The sequence below is a fragment of the Ursus maritimus genome, unplaced genomic scaffold (genome assembly GCF_017311325.1).
Source record: "Ursus maritimus isolate PB19 unplaced genomic scaffold, ASM1731132v1 scaffold_29, whole genome shotgun sequence".
NCBI lineage: Eukaryota > Metazoa > Chordata > Mammalia > Carnivora > Ursidae > Ursus > Ursus maritimus.
The window spans coordinates 25,532,173-25,557,596 of NW_024425452.1; the positions used below are offsets into that span (position 1 = coordinate 25,532,173).

The window sequence follows — 25,424 nt, forward strand, 5'->3', positions numbered from 1 at the left end:
CATGAATAGGATTAAAATTTCATGGTTTAAGTTGTAAATCATGCTTATGGACTATCTCACATAGCTCATAATAATCTTAGTGAAGTTGGTAGAGATTATGATCCCTACTTTATATATCGAAAAACTAAAACTTAGCGTAAAGGCCTTATCAAGGGTCACACAGCATATAAGCACGAGAATTAAAAAAGAAAGAGAGAAAGGAAGAAGAAGGAAGGGAGGAGGGAAGGAAAGGATTTGCTCACATCAAGTTCAGACTTCTTTCTATGACATCCCATTATCTCCCTGCACAACCCCCTGGTAGCAGAGGAACAAATAAACCATATGATGAGGTCTGATTCCTACCCCCAAACCTCCCCACAACCCACAGGAGACATTAACTAATATGAAGTCTAAAAGAAAAGAGATGTTCGTATCATAAAAGGTGCAGTTCCTTCTCTCAATGGTCATCTTCCTAAGATCTGGGCTTTTTTTCAACTTTTTATTTTGAAATAGCTTTAGACTTACTTAGAAATTGCAAAAATAACACAGAGTTCCCATACACCCATGTACCCCTCACCCAGCTTCCCCCAGTGATAACATCTTACATAAGTATAGTGCAATTATCACCTCCACAATCAAGATACAGACTTTCCCATCCTCCTGTAGAAATTTGGGGTGTTATCCCTTGAAAGTCACTCCTTCCCCCCATCCTAAACCCTGGGAACCATTAATCTGTTCTCCATCACTATAACTTTGTCATTTTTAGAATGTTATATAAATGGAATCATACAATCATACATTCAATCTTTTGAAATTGGCTCTTTTTTTTTTTTTTTTTTTTTTGCATTCAGCATCATGCTCTTGAGATCTATCCAAGTCACTGTGTGTATCAATAGTTCATTTCTTTGTCTTGTTGAATGGTATTCCATGATATGGAAGTACCACAGTGTGTCCATGTACCTGTTAAAGGTCATTTGGTTTGTTTGTGGATTATGGCTATTATAAATAAAGCTGCTGTGAACGTTCATCTAGAAGTTTTTGAATGAACATAAATTTGTATTTCTGTAGGGTAAACACCCAGGAATAGGATTACAGGGCTATATGGTAAGTGTATGTTTAACTTCATCAGAAACTTCCAAACTGTTTTCCAGAGTATGACCATTCCTTTTAAAATATAGAAATGCCTAGATCATTTCATGACAGTAAATTACATCTATGCTGACTTAAATGACATTTTTTATTTTCATAGAAAATATATATTTCTGCTTTCTCTGTTTTTCTATGACAATTATTTTAATAAGCAGAAGTTTCTGAAATTCATATTTACCCACTTGGTCAAGAAACAAATGAAAATGTAGCCCATTAAGGAAGAGTTCTTCATGCTCTGGCAAATGAATGTAAATTTGATGTTTATGTAGGTGAAGTGTTGAGAGAGCAATTCATATAAAAAGCCAATACTGTGCAAATTTCTGAAGCACCATTATTTAAAGCAAACTTTACTTTGTAGAAAATCCTTATCCAAGTAAACTTTACTGAGACCAATACTAGTTGTGCTTGCCTGCTGACGGATGCATATAATCACATTGAAACCTCAAAGGATGATTTCTGCAGAATAAAATGTTTAAAATTGCCACCAAGGCCCAATAGTGCTTTATAGCAAGTTGGACCCCATATTCATGGTCCTAATGTGATCTAAAAAAAGGGGTCATTTGTCCTTCTTAATCCCAAATCTTTCAAAAATCCCCCTATCCTTAAAACTATTCTCTAAGACTACTTTTCCTCCAAAACTCTGCTTAATGTCTCCCAGTGGATCTTCCATCATAACTAAGAGAGAAGTCAAAAGCTAGTAACAACCCCATGTGGCCACATTCATGAATTTCAACTTTATCCTCACTCTGGTCATAAGCAATGTTGGAACAACTAATTACTCACTGGGAAGAAGATCAAGTTGGATCTATATTTGTCTCATCTTATCCCAAGATAAACTACAAATAAATCAATGATTTAGATTAAGTAAGACCCAAAAAATACTGGATGCAGAAATGAGCAAATTCTTTTCTGACCTTGGAACCAAGAGGGCTTTCTAACTATAACTAAAAATAAAGAATCCATAGAAGAAAATATTGATAAACTTATGCTACATAATAATTACAATTTGATAAAATTAGGCTACATAAGATCAAAGAACTCTGCATGATAAAACAAAAGAAAACAAACAACAAACAGAATCAAAAGACAAATGTGGGAAAATATTTACAACTTCTATCAGAGACACTTATTCACCCTAAACTATAAAGGAACTACTGAAATCCAGAAGAAAAGCCCAACAAACCAGTGGAAAATAAAAGATAGGAAATGAACATGACCAGACAGTTCACAGATACATACTCAATCTTACTCATAAAAAAGAAATGCAAATGGGGACGCCTGGCGGCTCAGTCGGTTAAGCATCTGCCTTTGGCTCAGGTCATGATCCCAGGATTCTGGGATCGAGCCCCCACAGCATCAGGGCTCCTTGCTCAGCGGGGAGCCTGCTTCTCCCTCAGCCTGCAGCTCCCTCTGCATGTGCTCTCTCTCTCTGACAAATAAAATCTTAAAAAAGAGAGAGAGAGAGAGAGAAAAGATATACAAAATGATAACATTTTCTCACCTATCAGGGGAGCAAAAATCCAAAATCTGGCCACAATGTTTTTCAGTTACTATAAGTAAACAGGCACTGGTACCCCATAGAAATGCAAAGTGGAATCACTGTTATGAAAAAGTGTCGATATCTACCAAAATTACATCACATTTACTCTTTGACCCAGGAATTCTACTTCCTAATAGTTCCATCAATGTATGGTAAGTATTCAGTATAGCTGAATAAACTAAGAATGCAATAAAGATCTTTCTGTATAGCTGTAGAAGGATCCAAAATATATTAGGTAAAAGAAAAAAAAATATTGTAATATAGCATATAGAGTGTGTTACTTTTTGTGTAAAAAACTAAGAGTATATATTCATATTGCTTTTATTTGTATAAAGCAACGTTGGAAGAATGGGTAAGGACAAAGTGAATGGGGACAGTTGTGGGGAGCTAGATTTCTCGTCATTTACTTCTTTTTTGTTTTAGAAGTTTTTATTTAAATTCCAGTTAGTTAACATACAGTGTAATATTATTTTCAGTGTATAATATAGTCATTCCACACGTCCACAAAACACTCAGTGCTCATCACAAAAAGAGCATCCTTAATCCCCATCACCTACGTCCCCCATTCCTCCACTGACCTCCCCTCTTGTAACCATCCGTTTGTTCTCTACAGATAAGATTCTGTTTCTCAGCTTTCCTCTTTTTCACTTCTTTATATCATTTTGATACTTAAACCATATAAATATATTAACTATTCAAAACTAAAAAGGAACTGTTGTCTGCACATAGTAAGCACAGTGTAAATGTTTATTACAATTCTCATTGCATAGCAATATTTTGGTCAATTGGTTCATATAATGTACAGTTGTGCAAAATCTCACTCACTCAAGGCATTTCTTTTTTTTTTTTTTTTTTAATTTTTTTTTAAGATTTTATTAATTTGATAGAGACAGCCAGCGAGAGAGGGAACACAAGCAGGGGGAGTGGGAGAGGAAGAAGCAGGCTCCTAGCAGAGAAGCCTGACGTGGGGCTCGATCCCAGAACACCAAGATCACGCCCTGAGCCGAAGGCAGACGCTTAACGACTGCGCCACCCAGGCGCCCCCACTCAAGGCATTTCTATCATTGTAAAGAAGGACAATGCCAAAGATAACCTACCGTAGGATTTTCACATGAATGTCCACAATCCTAAGCTGAAATAACATTTAGCATTCTAACTCTCAATTTCAATAGCATTTCTAACTCTCTTAACAAAGCCCTATTCTAAAAGGTGATCTACGATTTACCTTAATTTGCTTTCTATATAGTTCTTTAATTTTAAGCTTGGAATTTCAGTTGTATCTTTTCAAAGGTTGCCCAAGAAGATTAAATGAGGTAATACATGCAAAGTGCTTCGCTTAGGGCCTGGCATGTAATACATACTCAACTATTAGTGATAGTAAACGGAATTATAATAGTAATGGATTCAGTGTATTCTCATCAATCGTAGAATTAATAAATATAATCGGAAAAAAATGATCAATTCGTTAAGACCTCTTTGATTGTTTTTGTTGTTTTTTTCTCAAGTTATCTTCCTCAATACTAAATTTTTAGAATTTGAGAGTCTATGTATCTTAAACAATAATAAATTTTATTTTAAAAGAGGAAGGGAAGGAACCACACCGGGAACTTTTTGAGTCTACAGCACTTTAGGTGGGATCATTGCAAAAACGGTTGTGTTACAGCACCTGAAGGATATTGGGGTAACACGAGGGGGGTTGTAGCTGTTTTTGACTGGTTATCAATTGTGGCTTAACCTGTGTTTCCGCCAGGAGGACTTTCCTGGCCCCTTAACTAGGTTAACTGACTCTGCACTATGCTCCTTGTATTTCTCCTGTCCTAGCATCCATCACCAGGCATTGTGGCCACTCCATTCAGTGTCTTCTCTGTCAACTGTCTTTTCACCCCTGTGTGGGCCAAAGGTGTCTGCCTTGACCACCTCCACCCATGCCCTATCCATACCCTTTACTATTATATACCCAGGTCCTAGCAGTTTGGGGCCACAATAAATGTGTAGGGAGTGAATAAAAAATTCAAAACGTTGCCATCTAGCAGACATTCATACGCAGAACCTCAAAGCCCTTGCACCCTCTCCGCACACAATGTAAAAACAATATGAGGAAATAAAGAAAAACTGGGTGGCAGTTATCTAAGCAATGAAAGCTAGAAAATAGCACCTTTGCCTCAGTTATCAGGAGGTTTCAGGAGAATAATTTTTGCCTGCCTTTTTTTTGTCTAATTGCTTCAGTTCCCTACTTCAATTTGGTCATGTGAATGTGCTGACATTTTTTAATAAAGCGCGTACTTTGCCTGCTTGTAATTGTAGGCTCCTTTACAGAAGGCTCTTCTATTCCCATGCTGCCTTTTTCTCAATATTTTTACTCCTGCCTTTTGAAAACGTTTTAAATATTTGATTTTAGCCCCTACCACAGACTCCAACTCTGTGTTTGGAATTTGGAGATCCAAGTACTGTAGCTAATCCCCAGGACATTTGCCATCGTGTGACTTAAGAATCCATCTCTTATCAAGTTTCTGTGGTTTTCTGGAGTATTTACCAGTCATAATGTTAAAATGTGCACATCTGAAACTATTTTTGACTTACATTTTCTTGATACTTCTCTGTAGTTAGTTTGTGGGAAAATATCCTGCTCCTGAATGGTATCAAACTCGGTCAAACCCTCCCCAGCCTCTTTATAAAGGATTCCTAGGTTGTATCATCACATGTTTTCAATAAACCCTGTTTTTTGTTCTCCTTTAAACAGAGCGTGTCTTATTCAAAAAGCTCGTGACGGCAGGGAAGGAACTGATAGTGAAAAGAAAGTGAGTCCAAAGTAGGATTTTTTCCTCAGTGTTAGGATTTGTTATGAGGCAATGTGTTTTGCAGTCTGAGCCACAGCTTCCAGAGGTGGTCGCCCCGAATTCTGATCCTGTCTCTGGAAGTAACATTGTATTATCTTATATGAGCGTCTCTGCGATGCTATTTCTTTCCTTTTAAGGAACAGATAAGAACTGCAATATACTTTGTAAGGTTCATAACCAGTAACACATAAAAGCAAATGTGGAATTTTGAATTTCTTAAAACTGCTCTTTATCTAGTGCCAATGAGGGCAAATTTGGCAAAGATTTTATAATTAAAGATGGAACTTGGATGTGTAATTAAACAAGATCTCTTTGGTTAATAATCCCCCTACAAACCCAGATAGATGGACATAATAAATCCGTACATGGTAGCACGTAGGATTTTCAAAATTATAATGAGTGTCAGGTGTCCATTTGTGACATGTAGTTACTCAAATTCACTCCTTTAAAGCACTATCTTTTCATTCTTCACAGAAGGAAAAGTCCATTTTCACACCCCAGTGTTTATCCCTAAGGATTATCCAGAAGCCTAAACTTTATCCATTTCTTATTTCTAAAAATAAGAGATTGTGCATTGAAAAAGATTAAGAGAGCCAGGTGTACCAGGTAATTCTCAATTTCCCCAGATAATACTTAGAATGAATTGCCATCCATAGGCGTCCTTTGCCTAGTGACATTTTAGCTGAAATGGCATCTCCATCTGCAAAATCCAAATAGCACAGTCTATTCAAAGAACTTCCTGAAGATATTCTTTCAAAAACTTTTAGTAGTAGGTGATGATTAATCATAACTTGCATGTCATCTGGAAATAGGTATCCAGTTTCTCAAGAAAAGATTACAAATCCCAATACTAACCATAACTGGTTGCCAAGATTCAGAGAGTCCATGTCATTCAACTGCTTGAAGTAAGTGCAAAAAGGGAGTATTGAAAGTTAGGAATTTTGTTTTTACTCTGTAAATTTAAACCTGCAGTGGCATTGTTTGATTGACGTATAAACATTCAGGTTATGACACTGAACGAGATATCTAAGCATTGGATTTCATCATAGGATGTTAGGGGGTTTCCAGTAGCAGTTTCAACTTTGATCATTCATTGGTGGGGATCCAAGTCTTTTTTTAGACTTGTAGTCAAATACTGGTATGGGGCTCTGTTGAATTGAAACTGACTGCGGGTTTGCCATTTGGTAGGTATGCGAATAGATACTAGGAGAACGTTTTAAACATCTGAGGATATCAGTGTGGGAAACTGTTTCTTCTAAATGCCTTTATTGTCCTTTCTGTATCAAGGAACATAATATAAAGCCATCATGTCAGTGTCCTAAAACATGTTCTGAGTATCCAGAAATACACATGACTCTTCATCTTTTGATTTATTGAGAACCGATGGGATTACACCTAGGTAATTTACTCAAGATACTATGGTGTGCCTTAAATAGGATGTGTTTGCCTCCTACTCATTACAATGATTCGCAGAGGACAAATGCTTCTTTCTTGTTTTATAAATACAGAAACACAACTTCCTTACGTCCTCCGACCTGCACCCCATATCTGAAGTTAAATATTTATAATCACTCTGAAGCAGTAGTTTCAGTATATTACTAATACTGGAGGAGGTGAGTCCTATAGCATAAGACACATGTGCATGTGCGCGCACACACACACATAGTACACACACACACAAGTACACAGTACACACACACACACACACACACACATCTACTGCCTGACTCTGCAGCTCTGACCTCTGTCTGAACTCCAGCTTCACCCACTGTCTACCAGATGTCTAGAGGGCATCTCAAAATTAACAAGGCATAAACCGAACTGTCCATTTTACCCCTCAAATGGCCCTCCTTTCTGCTTTCCCACCCAACCACAGTATTTCCCTATCTCAATAAATGGCACTTCTTCCACCCAGTTGCCCAGGGCAAAAACCCAAAAGTCACCCTCAGCCTCCCTTCTTTGTGTCACACCCCATCATCAATCCTTCAGCAAGTCTTGACATCCCTGTCTTCACATGTCCCAAATCCAGCTCCTTCTCAGCTTCTCCTCACTAATCTTGCTCTTCTAAAACTGCCTTCCCTTTTGTCCAAACCGTGAAGTGGCTTATTAACCGGCCTCTCGCTTCCACTGTTGCCATGCAGCCCGTCTTGTTCTGTTCTGATATCTTGTAGAATGCAAATGTGATCCTGCACTCGTGGGCTGCAGACCCATCACAACTCCAGGATATCTAAAGCTCTTGCCAAAGCCACCACGATCTGGCCAGGGCCCACTCCCTTCCTCACTCCACTCAGACTAAGTTAACCTTTTTTACCTCCCCTTGACTGCACAGACCATGCTTCTGCCTCGAGGTCTTCTCTTTTCTCCCTGGAGTCCTTTCTCTGAGATACGATCGTGATCAGCCCTTCACTTCTTCAGGTCAGGGCTCAAATGCCATCTCCTCAGAGAAGTCCTCCTTAGCCATCCCATCTGAGCGAGCACTCCATGCTCCTCTATGACTCCACCCCCTGCTCTGCTTTTTTATTTCTCAAGAGACTTTGTTACTACCTGGCTTTGTATTCTGTACTCACTTACTTGCCTAATGTCAGTCTACCCCAAAAGAACATAAGCTCCTTGAGGGCAGAAAAGTCTTGTTTTATTCACTGCTGTCTCTCCAGAGCATGGCTTATTGCAGTCATGCAATAAAAATTATTTGTTGAATCAACCAGTGCATGGATGAATGAATTGCCTTAACAGTTACTATGAGAAAAATCATTTCCAAAACAGTTCGACTGCTGCATTATCATCCAAACGTTGAATGTCCCAACAAAGAATGTACCATTTAGAATTATAGGAACTTGGAGTTACAAAGTTTCCTTACCATGTTCCACTTCAGTGCATCTCATTTTGAAGATATGGGAACCAGCCCCAAGAGAGAAGTGGTGACAAAACTAGTTAATGGCAGAACTGATAGTTGAACTAGGTATAGTTCAGTGTTCTTTATGCTGTCACACTTTGTCCACACATCTCTGGTCCTTTTGAGAGGTTAGAATGTTGTATACATAGGCAAATATAATGGAACCACAGATTTTAGTTCCTCCTTGTCATGCTACTGTATTGGCAATAAAGCATCAGGCATATGATATGCATAGGGCACTAAGAAATTACGAATTCACGCAGAAATGGTCCCACATGGACAGGAGAGGCTGACCATTCTGTTATATTCTTCTATCTGGTTGGGACAAGCTAAAATATACAAAGTTGTTAATTATAAGATTGTGCTAAATTTGTCTGAATGTCAGCTCTTTGCAAGTCGTTATATTCCCTGTTCTTAATAACACTTTACTTCTTGGAGTTTCACGTGTAAGCCTTGGTTGACTGCCTGTGTATCTGTTTACTGGTTGCTTACTAGAGAAAAGTTATCAAAGGAAGAGCGTGGAACAAAATGTAGGCGGTTTGTAATAAGACATACGTGGATTTGATCTTGGCTCGATTTACTAGCTAAATTATCCTGGATACAATTCTTGAACTTTCTTAGTAACAATTTATGATCTATAAAAGTATGGATGTGTGTATAAAATGCTTTTAAAGTAAGGAGCTAACATGATGTCAGGCACGTTAAGGCAGACTAAGAGTTTGAGGTATGTTATCTCATTTAATCCTCATAACAGCCATGTGGGGAAAATGGTTCTAGTCCTTATTTACAAGTGAGGGCTCCAAGATTCAGCAAGATTAATAGGCTCGAGGTTACAAAGCTAGTAAAGGACAGAAGTAGGAACACCTGGGCTCTCTCACACAAAGTTCACACTTACAATCTTTGCGCCTCCTTGGAGGGCAGTTATGGAGAAGGATTGAAATAGAGTCTGTGTACTACGCACCCCACGTAGCCCCAACGTCAGAGACGGTCAGTAAATGTTGCGCTTTTCCCTTCTCTTTCCCGCCACTGATAAGTTACCTGGCCAATATGCTAACTTTCCTGGGCCATAGCTTCTTCTTTTAAATAAATAATTATCCTTTTTCTTATTACAAAAACAGTGCGTGCATATAATAAAAAAAATATTATTATAAAAAAACCAAAACAACAACAAAAAAACCACCACAAATAATAAAATAAATGATAAAGGAATAAATCCATTATAAAAAGAAAAAAAAGCAGTGCATGCTTATTATAGATTATTTGGAAAAAAGAGATATGTATAAAGAAACTAAATTTTACACATCATCCTACCACCCAAAGACAATCCTTGTTAGCATGCAGGTATAGGTACTTACAGCATTTATTTTTATATATACTGTAAGAGCACAAAATCCTTTGAAGGCGAAATTGGAATCATCTATATATCCTGCTATGTAATCACTTCTTTACATAGTGATATATTGGAGGAGACATTTTCTTATCTAATAAATATTCTTCTAAAACATGATGTTTTGTGGTTACATAGTTATCCATGGTAATAATACTACTATTAATAATAAATTAGATAAAATTTATTATGCGTTAGCACCGTACTAAGATCTTTCAAATGCATCGACTTATTTAGTTCTCACAACAACTCTGTGAAATAGGTACTTCTATGATTCTCATTTTGCAGATAAAGAAGTAGAGGCAGAGAGTTCAGTAAGTTCACCTGGGTAACCAGACGGGAGGAGGCAGAGCCAGGACTGGAGCTCAGGCAGATGAGATGCACGGTGCTTGCTCTGAATAGATAGACCAGTAAATCCATTTTTATTAGAAATTTGATTATATCTAATTTTTACATTATTAATAATAGTATAATAAGCATTCTTACATAAACCTGTGTTGGCAACCACATTTTTTTCATTAGATTACATTCCTAGAAGTAAAATTTCTGAAAAAATAACAGGTTTTGAATAGTTAATACTTCGGGCAAATAATGCCAAAATTCTCCCCCCAAAGAGGTATACCATTTTATTATAAGACAAAATGTCTATGAAAATGCTTTTCCTCTTTCTCCTTGCCAATATTGACTATTCATTTTATAGACGTTGTCAGTTTGATAGATTAAACTGGTACCAGCTACCGCTTTAAACTTCAAAGCGAGAAATTATAAAGAACTTCTTTCCGTATCTGTATTGGCCACTTTTACTTCTTCCTAAGGTAAATTTGTATTTGTGCCTTCTGTCCAATTTTCTACCAGGATGTTTTCTTATTCATTTATTTTTATATTTTAAAGAATATCTTTTCCAGGTTTGTTTTTTGCATTTCAGTCTATGTGGGGCTTTTTTTAACATATGGAATTTTTAACTTTCATATATTCGTACCTCGGCTTCTCAACTGCAAAATATGGGTTATTTTACTATATTATTTCTAAGGCTCTTGGAATAATAAAATGTTATTCTATTTCTTCACTTGCTATAAGCAAATAACCCATCAAATAATCATCCATCAAATAAGTATTGAACACCTAGGCTGTGGTCGGCCCCAAGCTAGGTGCCAAGGTTACAAGGACATATAAGTGGTTTTGCATGCTTTCAGTTTCTTACAGTTCCTGGACAAGACTAACATATATACAGACCACTGCTATGACAGTGGTAGGAAGGGCTCGTGATAGTACAGGTCGGAGCTCTGGGCATTAGTAGTGTGAAAGCAACCTTCGGACAGGGGCTTTCCAGGCAGAGCGGGAGTGTTTTCTAAAGCACTTTGAATGCCAGGCATTAGCAATTGATCTTTGTTCTAGGTACTGAAAAAATTGTTTTGATCAGAGAAGGAATATAGTCACTTTAACACTTTAATCTTGCATTAGAACACGGAATAGTTTAGGGGCGCCTGGGTGGCACAGTCAGTTGGGTATCCAACTCTTGGTTTTGGCTTGGGTCGTCATCTCAGGGGCATGGGATCAAGCCCCATGTGGGGCTGCACACACAGTGGGGAGTCGGCTTGGGATTCTCTCTCTCCTTCTCTCTCTGCCTCTTCTGCTCATGCTCTCTTTCTCTCCCTCTCTCTCTAAAATAAATAAATAAATCTTTAAAAAAAAGAAAGAGAGAGAATACAAAATAGTTTCAAGAATAGTTTCTTTACAGAGTGAAGACCAGGTCAGAGATGGCAGGGATGGCCAGGAGAGAGGTAGCATAGGCCTGAACTAGTGAGGAGACAGGATAAATGGAAAGAGGAAGGTAGAGATGAGACATATTCTGGAGGCAGACTCAATGGAGCTGAACCACTCAGTAGCAATGGGATGAGGGAGATAATAAAGAAGATGTGAATCTATAAATTTAATATGCAATCTGGATCAGAACTCGGAGTTCTTTTCAATTGATAAATTTATTCTGAAACTTACCTGGGAAAATAGGTAGGTTTAGAATAATTGATACTTTTTTAAGATTCTATTTATTTATTTGACAGAGAGACAGCCAGTGAGAGAGGGAACACAAGCAGGGGGAGTAGGAGAGGAAGAAGCAGGCTCCCAGCGGAGGAGCCTGATGCGGGGCTCGATCCCAGAACGCCGGGATCACGCCCTGAGCCGCAGGTAGATGCTTAACGACTGAGCCATCCAGGCACCCCAAGAATAATTGATACTTTTTTTTAAAAAAGTTAAGAACATTGAAGGGATCTTACACTAATGTCTAGTGTCACACTGATATAGGAAGAGACAGTAAAAGAGGGTAGATCCCAAAAATAGACCTCTCCATGAGTATGTGGAAACATTTGGAAAAGGATAGATTTTTATTTAGGTAATACTGGAAAAATTGACTGTCGTATAAGATACAAGTAAGACGAGTTCTCTACTCCACCACAGAGACAGACAAATTCCATAGAAGTTAAAGATTATATGAGTTAGAGCAATGCTGGTTGTTATACTAATCCTCGAATTTCAATAACATCTCAAAATAAAACATTTACTTCTTACTTGGGTGGTAGTCCAATGAAGGTACTCCTTGTTGGGTGTGGGGTGTGTGGTAAAGGCTCTGCTCGATGCAGTCATTCAGGAACCCAAGGTGACAAAGGCCCTGCATCTTTAGCACGTGGCTCCTAAGGATATGCTTAGTACCAACACACAGCTGGCGGAAAGGAAAAGACAGAAGGCATAAGGCTCTGTGCGTCCCCTCAGCCTGGAAGTGGCACACATTATTTCCACTCACCTTCCATTAGCTAGACTAGTCACATGACCCCACCCAGAGGCAAGCAGACCTGGAGGATGGTGTCTCTGGACAGGCCGCCTCTTCCCAGGGATAGTTCTATACCTCAGAGGAGAAGCGTGATCTGTGGTGGACAGCTAGGTAACTTTGCCACGAAGACTCTCCTGAATAGTAAAAGTAAATATGTTAACTAAACGAGCATCTAAATACACCAAAATAAAATCTAGGAAAATACTTTTATAATCTTGGGCAAAGTCTTTCTAGATGACGTGACTTCTTTGACTTCTAAAAAACATGAAATACAGAATGAGTAAAGAAAAATAAGTGATGTTTTTGCCTATCATGTTGGCAAAGATTACAAATTTGTGATATTCCATGTAATAACCTGCGAATGCTTAGAACAATATCTATCACACAGTAAACTGTTACTGTGTTAGCTGTTACTAGTACTATTGTTATTTTTATTAGCATTACTTTTATTAACAAGGAGGCAGAAAAATAATTACTCTCATACATTGTTAGTAACAATTGGTACCATCCTTTGGAGGGCGTTTGGATATCAAAACTCAAAACCTGCCAACATTCAACCCAGCAATCCAATCTCTAGGAATTTATCCTTAACCTACAAAAATACTTGTACTAAACTGTTCATTTCAGCATCATTTTAAGAGCAAAAATTCAAGTAACCTGAAATTCATTAATAATAATTGGCTAATTAAATAAATTTCCTTCCAACCTTATACTACCTGTGTCTAGTGTTTTCGTATCTTATAGCAGCTATTATTTTACAATTTTAAAACATATATTTTATTTAAATCATCCAGAGTTTAGTTTACAGTGAGGCCACTAGGATTTAGAACAAAAAAGGTGGTGGAAGAATGTTTTATTTGTTGCATTTCTGTTTTTCCCAGAGATAAGATGAAATGAGGTTTTTGGTTTTTTTTTTGAAGATTTTATTTATTTATTTGACAAAGATAGAGACAGCCAGCGAGAGAGGGAACACAAGCAGGGGGAGTGGAGAGGAAGAAGCAGGCTTCCAGCGGAGGAGCCTGATGTGGGGCTCGATCCCAGAACGCCGGGATCACGCCCTGAGCCGAAGGCAGATGCCTAACGACTGAGCCACCCAGGCGTCCCATGAAATGAGTTTAAAGTGCAAGAGGGAAATTTATGTTAGCTCTCGGGGGAAACTTTCTGAGACTCTAACATAATCTACAAAAATTTTTAAAGCCTAAATTCTCCAGACAGTTTCCAGAAATCAAGATGTACCCCCTTTGTACTTTATCTCTACAGAATTTTTCTGTCCTTACAATTACTAGTTTAAAAGTGTTCAACCATGATTTGCTTAATCCATATGATTTAGTTCTTCCCATTATGATGTGAAATTAAGCCAGGTATGGTAAAATACACTTTCTAATACATGTACTATGTCATGTAATTGTAGCAACAGAATACATCCCATCGAGTTCAGGTGTGCAGTTGATCTTGCTTTTTTTTTTAAGTTTTCTTTTAATTCCAGTTAATTAGTACTATGTTACATTAGTTTCAAGTGTATAATATAGTGATTCAACAATTCCATACATCACTCAGCGCTCCTCACACAAGTGCCCTCCTTAATCCCCATCGCCTACTTCACCCATCCCCCCACCCACCTCCCCCTCTGGTAACCCTCAGTTTGTTCTCTATTGTTAGGAGTCTGTTTCCTGGTTCTCTCTCTCTCTCTCTCTCTCTCTCTCTCTCTTTTTTTTTAAGATTTTATTCATTTATTTATTTATTTGACAGAGAGAGAGACAGCCAGCGAGAGAGGGAACACAAGCAGAGGGAGTGGGAGAGGAAGAAGCAGGCTCCCAGCAGAGGAGCCTGATGTGGGGCTCGATCCCAGAAGCCGGGATCACGCCCTGAGCCAAAGGCAGACACTTAACGACTGAGCCACCCAGGCGCCCCTCTCTCTCTCTCTCTTTTGCCCTTTGCTCATTTGTTTCACTTCTTAAATTCCACATAGGAGTGAAATCATGTGGTATCTGTCCTTCTCTGACTGACTTATTTTGCTTAGCATTATGCTCTCTAGATCCATCCATGCAGTTGATCTTGCTTTAACCCAATCTTTGGGTCCACATTAGGGTAGCCTTAGATATGAATCCACCTTATAATGAGGGATTTTCAGTATTACAGGGACTAATCCCTTTTACACAAAGTCCAAGGTGATCAATTCATATTGATTTTGCTGACTAAGTCATACTGGAGCAAAGTTCCAGTGGAGTCTAATAATACGTTCATTTACAGTCCCTTTGTGTCTTCAATATCATTGCGGTATTTACTTTGCCCAAATCTTTGCAGTCTCATCAAATCTCAAGAATTCATCCGTAAATCATTCTAAGTGATTCAGTGAGTATGTGAACCTACTTCCTAGAACCTTATAAGCCTATATTTCACATTTCTAATGGGCTGCTAGTAATCAATAACTATCTTCACTACTTCCCAACTTGTTCACATCTGTTTCCTTTGGGAGAAGTAGATTTTAAGAGCACAGGATGACATGCTTTCTTTCCATGCAGTTTGGAGCTCCCCCTTGTTTATTAACACTTCTGTTTCTTCCTTTAGCCCCATTTTCTCTTGATGTATCCATAAAAGTACCATCTGTTTTCACTATCATTTTCTTTCTGCACTCTGCTCTCTCCTGAGTGCTTCATGTGATAACAGTTTATTCCGGCTCTATTATCTACGTGCTTTCCCAGCCCACCCTCTTCTCCCCATCTCACCCCACCCATGTCACCCTGGATTTTCTTTATCCAAGGAATGGTACACCATAACTTTTAAGGGCACAGCTTTGGAGTCAAGGAATGGCTCGCTCAGCCACTTAGGATATTGGGCCTTGGCTAGTTGATCACTGCAAGTCTTAGTTCTTCGTTTGCAAGAAGCAGATGGTCCTGATATTATCTAGCTCATAGGAGTACTAAATAAAGTCATGTACATCAGGGTTTCCCAACCTTGGCGCTATTGGCATTTGGGACTAGCTACTTCTTTTTTCTGGGGACTAGTCTGGGCATTGTAGGATGTTTTGCAGCAACCTTTACCACTAGAGGACAGTAGTAATCCCCTTTACCACTAGATGCCAGTAGTAATCCCCTTCCCAATTAAGACAACCAGCTATGTCTCCAGACATTGCTAGATGTCCCCTGGGAGGCAAAATCATCCCCGCTGACAACACTGGTGTACGTATTTAGCACCATGCCTAGTACATGGTGGAGATTTAATACGTATTCGTGGTAGATTGACCATCTCGTGGATTAATGAATATTCATTTCTAAAGCAAACATCCACTATAATATTTGATGTTCTATTAACTGCTTAGTTCATGAGTGGATAAACAAACAAATATGAAGCCAATGAGCTTTGAGGGCTGTCTATGATTTCTACCATGTACTAAAATGTGGTATATTCACTTAGGACAAGGCTCCTTTCTTTCAAAAAACATTTTAGATGACTAATTGCACTGCTTAAGCTACTCTGCCCAGTTTTTCTCCAGCCTTATTGAGATACAGTTGACACGTAAAAATGTGTAAGTTTAAGGTGTACCACCTATTGATTTGATACACAGATATTGTAAACTGTTAGCTGACACCGCCAACACATCACACAATTACCATTTCTTCTTTGTGGGGAAAACATTTAAGATTTACTCTCTTGACAACTTTCAAGTATGTAATACAGTATCATTAATTATAATCACCATGCTATACATTAGATCCCCAGAACTTATTCATCTTATCACTGGAAGTTTATAATCTTTGACCAACATCTCCCCATTTCTCCCACCCCCCAGCTCCTGGTAATCATAATTCTAGTCTCTGTTTCTAGGAGTTCAACTTCTTCAGATTCCACAATAAGTGATGTACAGTTATTTGTCTTTCTCTGTCTGGCTCATTTCAGTTAGCGTGATACCCTCAAAGTCCATCCATGTTGTTGCAACCATTACGATTCTCTTCTTTCTCGTGGCTGAAAAATACTGCACTATCTATTCCACTATTTTTAATTTTTTGAGGAACCTCCATACTGTTTCCATAATGAACATACCAATTTACATTCCCACCAACAGTGTCCAAGCGTTCCTTTCCTTCACATCCTTACCAGCATTTGTTATCTCTTGTCTTTTTTATAATAGTCATTCTAACAGGGGTGAAGTAATAATCTCAGTATAGTTCTGATTTGCATTATCTCATGATTAATGATGTTGAGCACGTTTTCATATATCTGTTGGCCATTTCTGTGTCTTGTTTGGAGTAACGTCTGTTCATTTCCTCTGCCTGTTTTTTACTTGGATTATTTGTTATTTTACTATTGATTTGTAGGAGTAATTTATATTTTTAATATTAACACCTTATCAGATAAGTGGTTTGCAAATATTTTCTCCTATGGTACATTGCCTTTTCATTTTGTTGCTGCTTTCTTTTTCTGTACAGAAGCTTTTTTGGTTATGTGGTCCCACTTGTTTATTTTTGCTTTTGTTGCCTTTGTTTTTGGTGTCAAATTCAGAAAAATCATTGTCAAGATCAATATCAAGAGCCTGCTCTTTATGTTTCCTTCTAGAAGGAAGGAAGTCAGGTGTTACACTTACATCTTTAATACATCTTTAGTTGATTTTTGTGTATGGTATAAGATAGTGGTCCAGTTTCATTCTTTCGTATGTGGTTGTCCAGTTTTCCCAACACCATTTATTGACAAGTTTATCCTTTCCCCATTGTATATTTCTGGCTCCTTCATCATTAATTAATTGATCATTATGCATGGGTTTATTTCTGGGCTCTCTATTCTGTTCCATTGATCTCTGACTCTATTTTATGCTGATACCATGCAAGTTTGATTATTATAGCTTTGTAATATAGTTTGAAATCACGGAGCATGATGCTTCCAGCTTGTTCTTTTTTTCTGCTTTGGCTATTCAGTGTCTTTTGTGGCTCTATAGGAATTTTAGAATTTTTTGTTCTGTTTCTGTGGAAAATGCCACTGGAATTTTGATAGAAATTGAATTGAACCTGTAGATTGCTTTAAGTAGTGTGGACATCTTAACAATATTCTTCCAATCCATGAGCGTGGAATATCTTTTCATTTATTTGTGTCTCTTTCAGTTTCTTTCATCAGTGTCTTATAGTTGTCACCAAACAGATCTTTCACCTCCTTGGTTAAATTTATTCCTAATTATTTTATTCTTTTTGATGCTGTAGTAAAGAGGATTTTTTTATTTGTCTTTTTCAGAGATCATTGTTAGTGTATAGAAACACAACTTATTTTTGTATACTGATTTTGTGTGCTGCAACTTTACTTAATTCCTTTATTAGTTCCAGTAATGTTTTGGTGGAATCCTTAGCATTTTCTGTATATAATATGTCACCTGCAAATGGTGATGGTTTTACTTCTTCCTTTCCAATTTGAATGCCTTTTATTTCTTTTTCTTGCCTAATTGCTTTGGCTGGGACTTTAGATACTGTGCTGAATAAAAGTGTGAAAGTGGGCATCCTTATCTTGTTCCTTATTTTGGAGTGAAAGCTTTTATTTTTTTATCATTAACTGTAATGTTAGCTATGGGGTTGTCATGTATGGTAAAATAGGTGATGGGGATTAAGGAGGGCACTTGTAATGATCACAGGGTGATATATGAAAGTGTTGAGTCACTATATTGTACACCTGAAACTAATATTACACTGTATGTTAGCTACTGGGAATTTAAATAAAAACTTTTTTAAAGTAGCAAATAGAATCCTTTTAGAGAAAGACTAAGACGGGCATTTCTGCCTGTTCCTTCTGCATGGAGCCCTGGGATGGTAGCCACAGCTGTGCTCACACCCATTAATAACTGCTTCTTGGTTTGCCATATAGTCTTATAGATCTTGTGGATGCAATCCCCATTGGCTTGCAGAGCGAGCTGTTTAGAAGGCCTGCCCCTCAAGTGGGAGTCTTAAAGTTAGGAGGCTAAATGTGGAGTCCAAACCCTTAGCCTCTGAGGGAGAAGCTGGGATGTGGGAGTTCCCTCCCATTTGTATGACCCCGTGCTAACAGTGAGGTGTAAGGCAAGATTATGTCTCAGCCTTTCCTACCCAGTTCGATGTGGGTATTATCTTATTTGCCAGATGTTTAGGAGTCCCTCTGCTGGTTTCTGGATTTCCTTCACAGAGAATTACTCCATTTGCAAGTGTTTATTCGGCTCGTCTGTGGGAGGAAGGGAGTTCAGGAGTCTCCTATGTCACTGTCTTTGAAGACTCCCCCTACCTAATTTTTCAAAAAGGAAATCTTAGTGAGATTATAAACTTTAATGGATGATAGCTATGAATTATTATGTTGCAGTAGAATTCAAGATGGAATATTGAAGGGATCCCTTGATTAATTCAAGACTATTCCAGATTCTTATTCTACTTATTGAAACACTGATACGGTAAGAGAACAAAGCTCAAGCTACCTTGAGTATTTAAGTCCACTCTATAAATATTTAGAGAGTGCTTACCATGTTTCAGGCACTGTTCTAGGTACTTGGGATACAAGTATCCAAACTTGTGGAGCCTCCAGTCTATAACGGACTACAAAAATAATAAATACATATATAAAAATAAAGAGTAGTCACAACTTCTAAAATATTAGACTGGGAAATAGTCTAGGTGGTACTGACAGCAAAATTCAGTGGAGGACTCCACTGAATCCAGGCAGAAACATTTTTGTGACTGCATTCATCGTTTGCCATTTGGTTGCTCATCTGTGATTTCATTTTACTGAACTCCCAACTTTCTCGTCTGATCTGAATTACAATGAGAGTGTTAAATCACATCTGTAGTTACCTTTGCATATTTTGTGACTTCAAACACTTAGATTATGATTCACTGTGTGCATAATTTTTTAAATTGTCTCAAACCAGCAGTGTTGCTTTTACTTTGTCTAGGTTTTCTCTAATGAACAAACTTCATAGCTTCATATGTTTTGCGCCGTAGCCTAACAGCTTGATGGCTGATTCTTTTACACTCATACGTATGTGCTTTCTATGCCTCGCTTTTCTCATCTGTAAAATGGGATCTGTGGAACATCTAACCAACACAGTTGTTGTGAGGATGAAATAACATTTGTAGAAAAACACAGAACTGAAGAAAGTGCCAGGCACACAGTAAGTTTTAAGTGCTGTATTTTCTGCATCCCTGCCAGTCATTTACCTGTTTCTCCTATCTCAAACATTTTAACATAATAAAGGTGGTGTTGTTCCTTTTTCTTTCCTTTGTACACTTGGAAGGAAGCAGGATTACAATGAGAAAAGAAGCAAGTACATATTAGCAGGGCCATGTAAGAAATGTCTCTTTGTGTGTAAACCACTTGTCTCAGGAGTAAATCCCTCCAAATGATGCAAACTAAGAGACGTTTTTCACACTTAACTCTTCTCTAAAGTTTTTTTCCGATTTCAAAAGACATTTTCATTGCTATAAAATTCCGTATTACAGAAATTAGTAGCTTAGAAAGTAAAAAGTCCCTTTACCCACCTACTCACCCCACTCTCTCTACCTCTGGAGAGAATTAATGGTAAGAATCTGTATATATTCCCACATGATTTTCCTGGTCATTTATTCTTCGTTAAAATACGATCACATTGCACATACAGCTTTGCAACTGTCTTTTTATTCACTTAAAATATGTCTTTGGTGTCTGTGTCAACACATTTAATTCCTTCTCTTCCAACAGCTGCAGAGAGCTGTAACTCAAGGATGTGCTTGTGGCTTTCTGCGTACTTACCCATAAAGTCCTATAGTGGTTAGATCTGATTGGTAAAAGTCCTTCAGCTGACCCTTGTACCGCCAGCCACTCTAAGTCCTGACCCAAAAGGGGCGCCAGGAGAGTCATTCAAAAGATCTGCTCCATCCACCCCCAGAGACCAGACTTCTGTCAGTGCAGGGAGAAGGGCCGCACGGGATGATAAATACACATTCATCCAGCAGTTAACCCTGAGGGTCACAGAAACTTTAGAAATCCAGTGCCCTTGAAGTGGAACTCCTCCCTAGAGTGTGGATGCCCAGTCATGCACAGCCCACTTGGAGCAGGAAAGAAATTTTATTTGAGGATGTTAAGGTCAAGTTAACTTATTTTAAAATTGCCATAGGAGGCCATTCATCCCCACTTCACTTCTCCCACTTCAAAGCCTTCTTCCCATCACTCAGATATTTGCCCTTGGAGCAATTAAGTCCCCTTTTATCTTTTCTGTGCTTTCATTAGCTGCTCTGTTTCTCTTTCTTAGCTTACAAAAGGGCAGATATTTTTTTAAGTCAGATGTCAATATGTCAAACATCAAATATCCATTCCCATGCAACGCACTGTGAATATAATTAATACTCTACTGTAACAAATGTACTATTATTTCATTTGTATACCAAACTTACACATAATTGACCAGCCAGATATAAAGAGTACTCTGTGCAGAGAGCTTAGAGTATCCAACTCAGCTGAGGCCTTTGTTAGTGTGTGAAGTCGCAGACTCCACAACACAAGGGAATTTTTTGCAGAAAGGAGCTACAAGCTTCTTTGGCGAGAAAACAAGAGACATGATTACACCGAGCAGCACTTTCATAGCCGTGCGGGCTAGGATGCCTGTGTGGCATCAAGCAGGAATCCACCGCGTTAGGGCTGAGGACGGGGCTACCAAGGAAACCAGAGCCAAAGCAGCCTGAGTGCTCCCTGGAACACCGAACTTTCCGAAGGCCACCGTCCGTCCATTCTTCCAAGGTTACGTAGCAGATGGTTCAGAATTGCATAGGTAAAGCATAGACTAGCCAAAGGGTCAGAACCAAGGCAATAAGTAGATCCTGTTCTCTGCCTTTTCACTCTTCAGTTGTCACAGACCCCCAGTAGCACCACTCCAAGCTGGGGTTCAAGATCTGTTTATTTGTGCCTCAAAGAGGTCAAAGCGAACCTTTCTGAAACACTCTAGTGTTTCACAAGTTGAGCAACACGACTTCCACGTCCTGCTACTTACGGCTATTTCAACCTCTTTCTTTCAGATACCATTGTTCTTATCGCTTCAATAGCAGTTGTTTCTGCAAAAACTCAGGGTAATATTTTTGCCACGTCCGCACTCAGAAGTCTCCGTTTCCTACAGATCCTCCGCATGGTGCGCATGGACCGAAGGGGAGGCACTTGGAAATTACTAGGTTCAGTGGTTTATGCGCACAGCAAGGTACGATTCACTTTCTAAATTACGGAACAAGACTTTTGAAACTTTTTCGTTGATTGCTGTGGAATATTTAATGAACCCATCAAGCAAACGTAGTCATTTCAGAAGTCGGTTAAAGCACAAGGTATAATGGATTATTTAAAAGTCATCACACGGTTGCCAGAGGGAAGGGGAGTGGGAGAAGAGGCAAAATCGGTGAAAGGGAGAGAGAAAGACGGGGTTGCCGCTGTGGAATGACTAAGTCACAGGAATCAAGGGCTCAGCAGGGATAGTCAGTGATACTCTGACAGCGTCGTGTGGTGACCGATGGCGGCCACACTGTGGTGAGCACAGCCTCGCTTACAGACGTGTGGAATCACTGTGCTATACACCTGAAACTAAGAACATTGTGTGTCAACGTTACTCAGATAAAACATAACGTCTTTCAAGTCTTCATGCCTCGAATAAATTGTAGTAAGCCCATGTCTTTAGAACACTGTGCAACCATAAAAAAAGACTGAGGAAGTTCTGTTCGCTGGGACATCCTCTGAAGAAAAAGTAAATTCCATAAATTCCATAAATACACACTATCATAAATATCCAAAAAGTAGTAAAGTGAATACATAGATTTTTTTTTTCCTTCTTCACAGATTTTTTTACCTCTAACAGTCTTTCATTCCTTTTATATCTAGGAATTAATCACAGCTTGGTACATAGGATTTTTGGTTCTCATTTTTTCATCTTTCCTGGTCTATCTTGTGGAAAAGGATGCCAATAAGGAGTTTTCTACATATGCAGATGCTCTCTGGTGGGGCACGGTAAGTATAAAAGTCTGTTTTTGTTTTTTGGATGTTGTGAAATGTTTCCTTTGAATACAGTGTAATGATTTCTATGAATCATTTATGAAAGGTTTCAATAAAAACATTCACTTCCAAGAGAGAATTATGTGAAAATAGACAGCACTAAAATTGTCTAAAGAGTTTTCCCATCTCTATGGCTCAACAAAATTAAGTTCTCTTATAAATCATCAGAAGTATTTCTTGAGTGCTAGATTGTTGCCAAAATAAGGATTCGTTACTTTTTAAAACTGTGATTAAAATCTTGACAGGGTTGTTTGTTTGTCTTAACTCCGTGGAGCACAGATTTTAAATGACCAATTTTGCATTGGCTTACCACTCATCAAAAAGTTTATCTGAGGTTAAAAAAAAGAAATAGTAGCTGAATGGAAGTTAAAGTAAAATTATGGCACAAGAAGTGAAAACTGGTCACCATCTGTGAGGTCAGAGATCATAGGCACCTAATTTCAAAACTTTCCACTCAAAAACCTACTTTTCATTTAAAATGTTATTAAAGGATAGTCCACCAAACAAATAAAACAATCACGACCTCATACAGTCCCATGCTAAAGACTTTAACTCCTTTTTTTAAAACTTGTCATTATTAATGAGGGAACCAGTACAATGTTACATCTGTTTCAAAGGACTATCCAAGAAACAGAAACATAGAAAGATCAAGAATATTGAAATGAATTCAAGTAGAAGTAAAGCTGGCTTCTTCCACCCTGTGAGAGGGAAGTCAATTAAACCTCCCCTAGAGAGAATTTATTTACATGTCTATAGACAAGAATTATTTTGCAATGCTACTAGTTATCTACAACTTACCCAGTTGCAAAATAGCTCAAAGCCATGAAAAATGCAGGGCCCCATAAAGTCAAAAGTCGATAACCTGGAAGTGTGTGCTCTACACAGGGCGTAGTTTTCCATTAAAGCAAAAAATCTTGTCTGCATTGTAAAGACTTTATAAAACAGTCATTGAAACATGGGTCCTAATAAGAATGTCACAGGATGGGGGAATGCTTTCTGCAATATAGAAACTATATTTCTTTTTATTTTATTCCTTAAGACATCCCAAAAGGGTGTTTTGTGAAAATGCACAGCATTTATAATTGTCTAAACAGCTACCGATCTCTTTGGTCCAACAAAGTTAAGTTCTCTAATAAATCATTAGTAATGTTTCTTGAATGCTAGATTGTCACCAAAATTAAAATACATCATTTTCTTAAACTGTGGTCAAAATATTTATAAGTTGGGGGGCACCTGGGTGGCTCAGTAGGTTAAGGGTCTGACTCAGATCTGATCTCAGGGTTGTGAGTTCAAGCCCCACATTGGGCTCCACACTGGGCATGGAACCTATTTAGAAAATAAATATATATACATATATATATATATAAGTTGGTTGTTTGTTTTATGGAACATAGATTTAAGTTACCAATTGTTGCATTGTTTTGCTACTCATCAAAAGCACATCAGTGAGAGCTAGAATTCTTGTCAAGGACAAAGAAAATTTGTCAGGCTTATATTAAGCAAAACTCAGTATGTTTCTTGGCCACACAGCAGCAGTAAAATGAATAAGAATCATTTCTTATTGGTTTAGGATTTTTTTCTTAAATTATCAAAGTCAGTGTCTTCAAGATGCCATTGGTAAAAAAGCAATCTGGTGGTGTAATAATTTGGTTCCCAGCTCCTCCCTCCTACCCCACAAGCATTAATGGACATTTTGAAAGAAGGAAGGTGGAAAACCTGAAAAAGAGCAGTCATGTGACATTCTTAAAATACCTTTTATATGTAGAATGCAAGTGAAAATTTATGACTCATTGTGTGATAAACTGTGTAAACTGAGAAAATAGGAGGCTCTTCTAGCTAACAAGGGGAAGACAGTTTATTATCCCAGGCTTCAAAGCAACAATTTGAATTTAAGTTTAGTTTTTGTTTTTCTTTGATAATTCTAACGTACTTAAATTCTTGAGACGTTCAGGTGCACCTGTCCCATTGAGATGTGGTCGTTGATGAGTTCAGCCTGGCAGCTCTTCATCTTTCTTTCCAATATTCTTCCTTTTCTCCTTATTACTAATCAGAAGTGCTGTATTGTATGTTAAACAGTGTGTGGGAAACTCTTAATATACTTCTCACTTAGTCACTAGCTTATTTCTTTTGCCAGAATAACCCACGTGGCAGGTTTTCAAAGGTCATATCTGTGACTTTCAGAGGGGAAGCAACATATTTTCATTGATTTCCATTTCAGTAGTGCTATTTTGACTGAAGCTTAACCTGTGCTTAACAGGTTCTTTGAATGGCCTAATTATGTCTCCATTAAAAAAAAAATCTGGTTTTGAATACCAAAGTAAAAATCTTCTAAGATGTCAAGCTTCTAGGAAAAGGCCTTGTTGGTCCGCAGTGGGTTTGTTGATATTAACTGAGTCATTAATGAAATTGTCTAAAGCCTAAAAATACACAAAAAAGCAAACAAGAGTGCTTATTATTTCTATTCTTTTTTAAAAGATTTTATTTATTTATTTGACAGAGAGAGAGAGAACACAAACGGGGGAGCTCCAGGCTGAGGGAGAGAGAGAAGCAGGCAGAAGGAGAGGGAGAAGCAGGCTCCCCTCTCGGCAGGGAGCCAGACTCGGGGCTCCATCCCAGGACCCTGGAATCATGACCTGAGCCAAAGGCAGATGCTTTACAGACTGAGCCACCCAGGCACCCCTATTTCTATTCTTTATAAGAAGAACATATACTGGGTCTCTGGTGTGAAATAAAATAAATTTAGAACACTATATCTTTTATTTTATATTGTTCAAGACCTTAATAAATATGTGGCCGAATACTTTCTAGTTAAA

General features: G+C 38.1%; 1 protein-coding gene across 1 annotated transcript in view; it reads left to right on the plus strand.

Moving 5' to 3' along the window:
• The window catches only part of KCNQ5 (potassium voltage-gated channel subfamily Q member 5), a 489,866-nt gene that overhangs the window by 366,661 nt on the left and 97,781 nt on the right, over positions 1-25,424 (plus strand). Inside the window, exons 4-5 of the mRNA XM_040643667.1 lie at positions 21,597-21,772; positions 22,441-22,566. Of these exons, the coding sequence (XP_040499601.1) occupies positions 21,597-21,772; positions 22,441-22,566 (302 nt within the window). The remainder of the gene's footprint in view (positions 1-21,596; positions 21,773-22,440; positions 22,567-25,424) is intronic.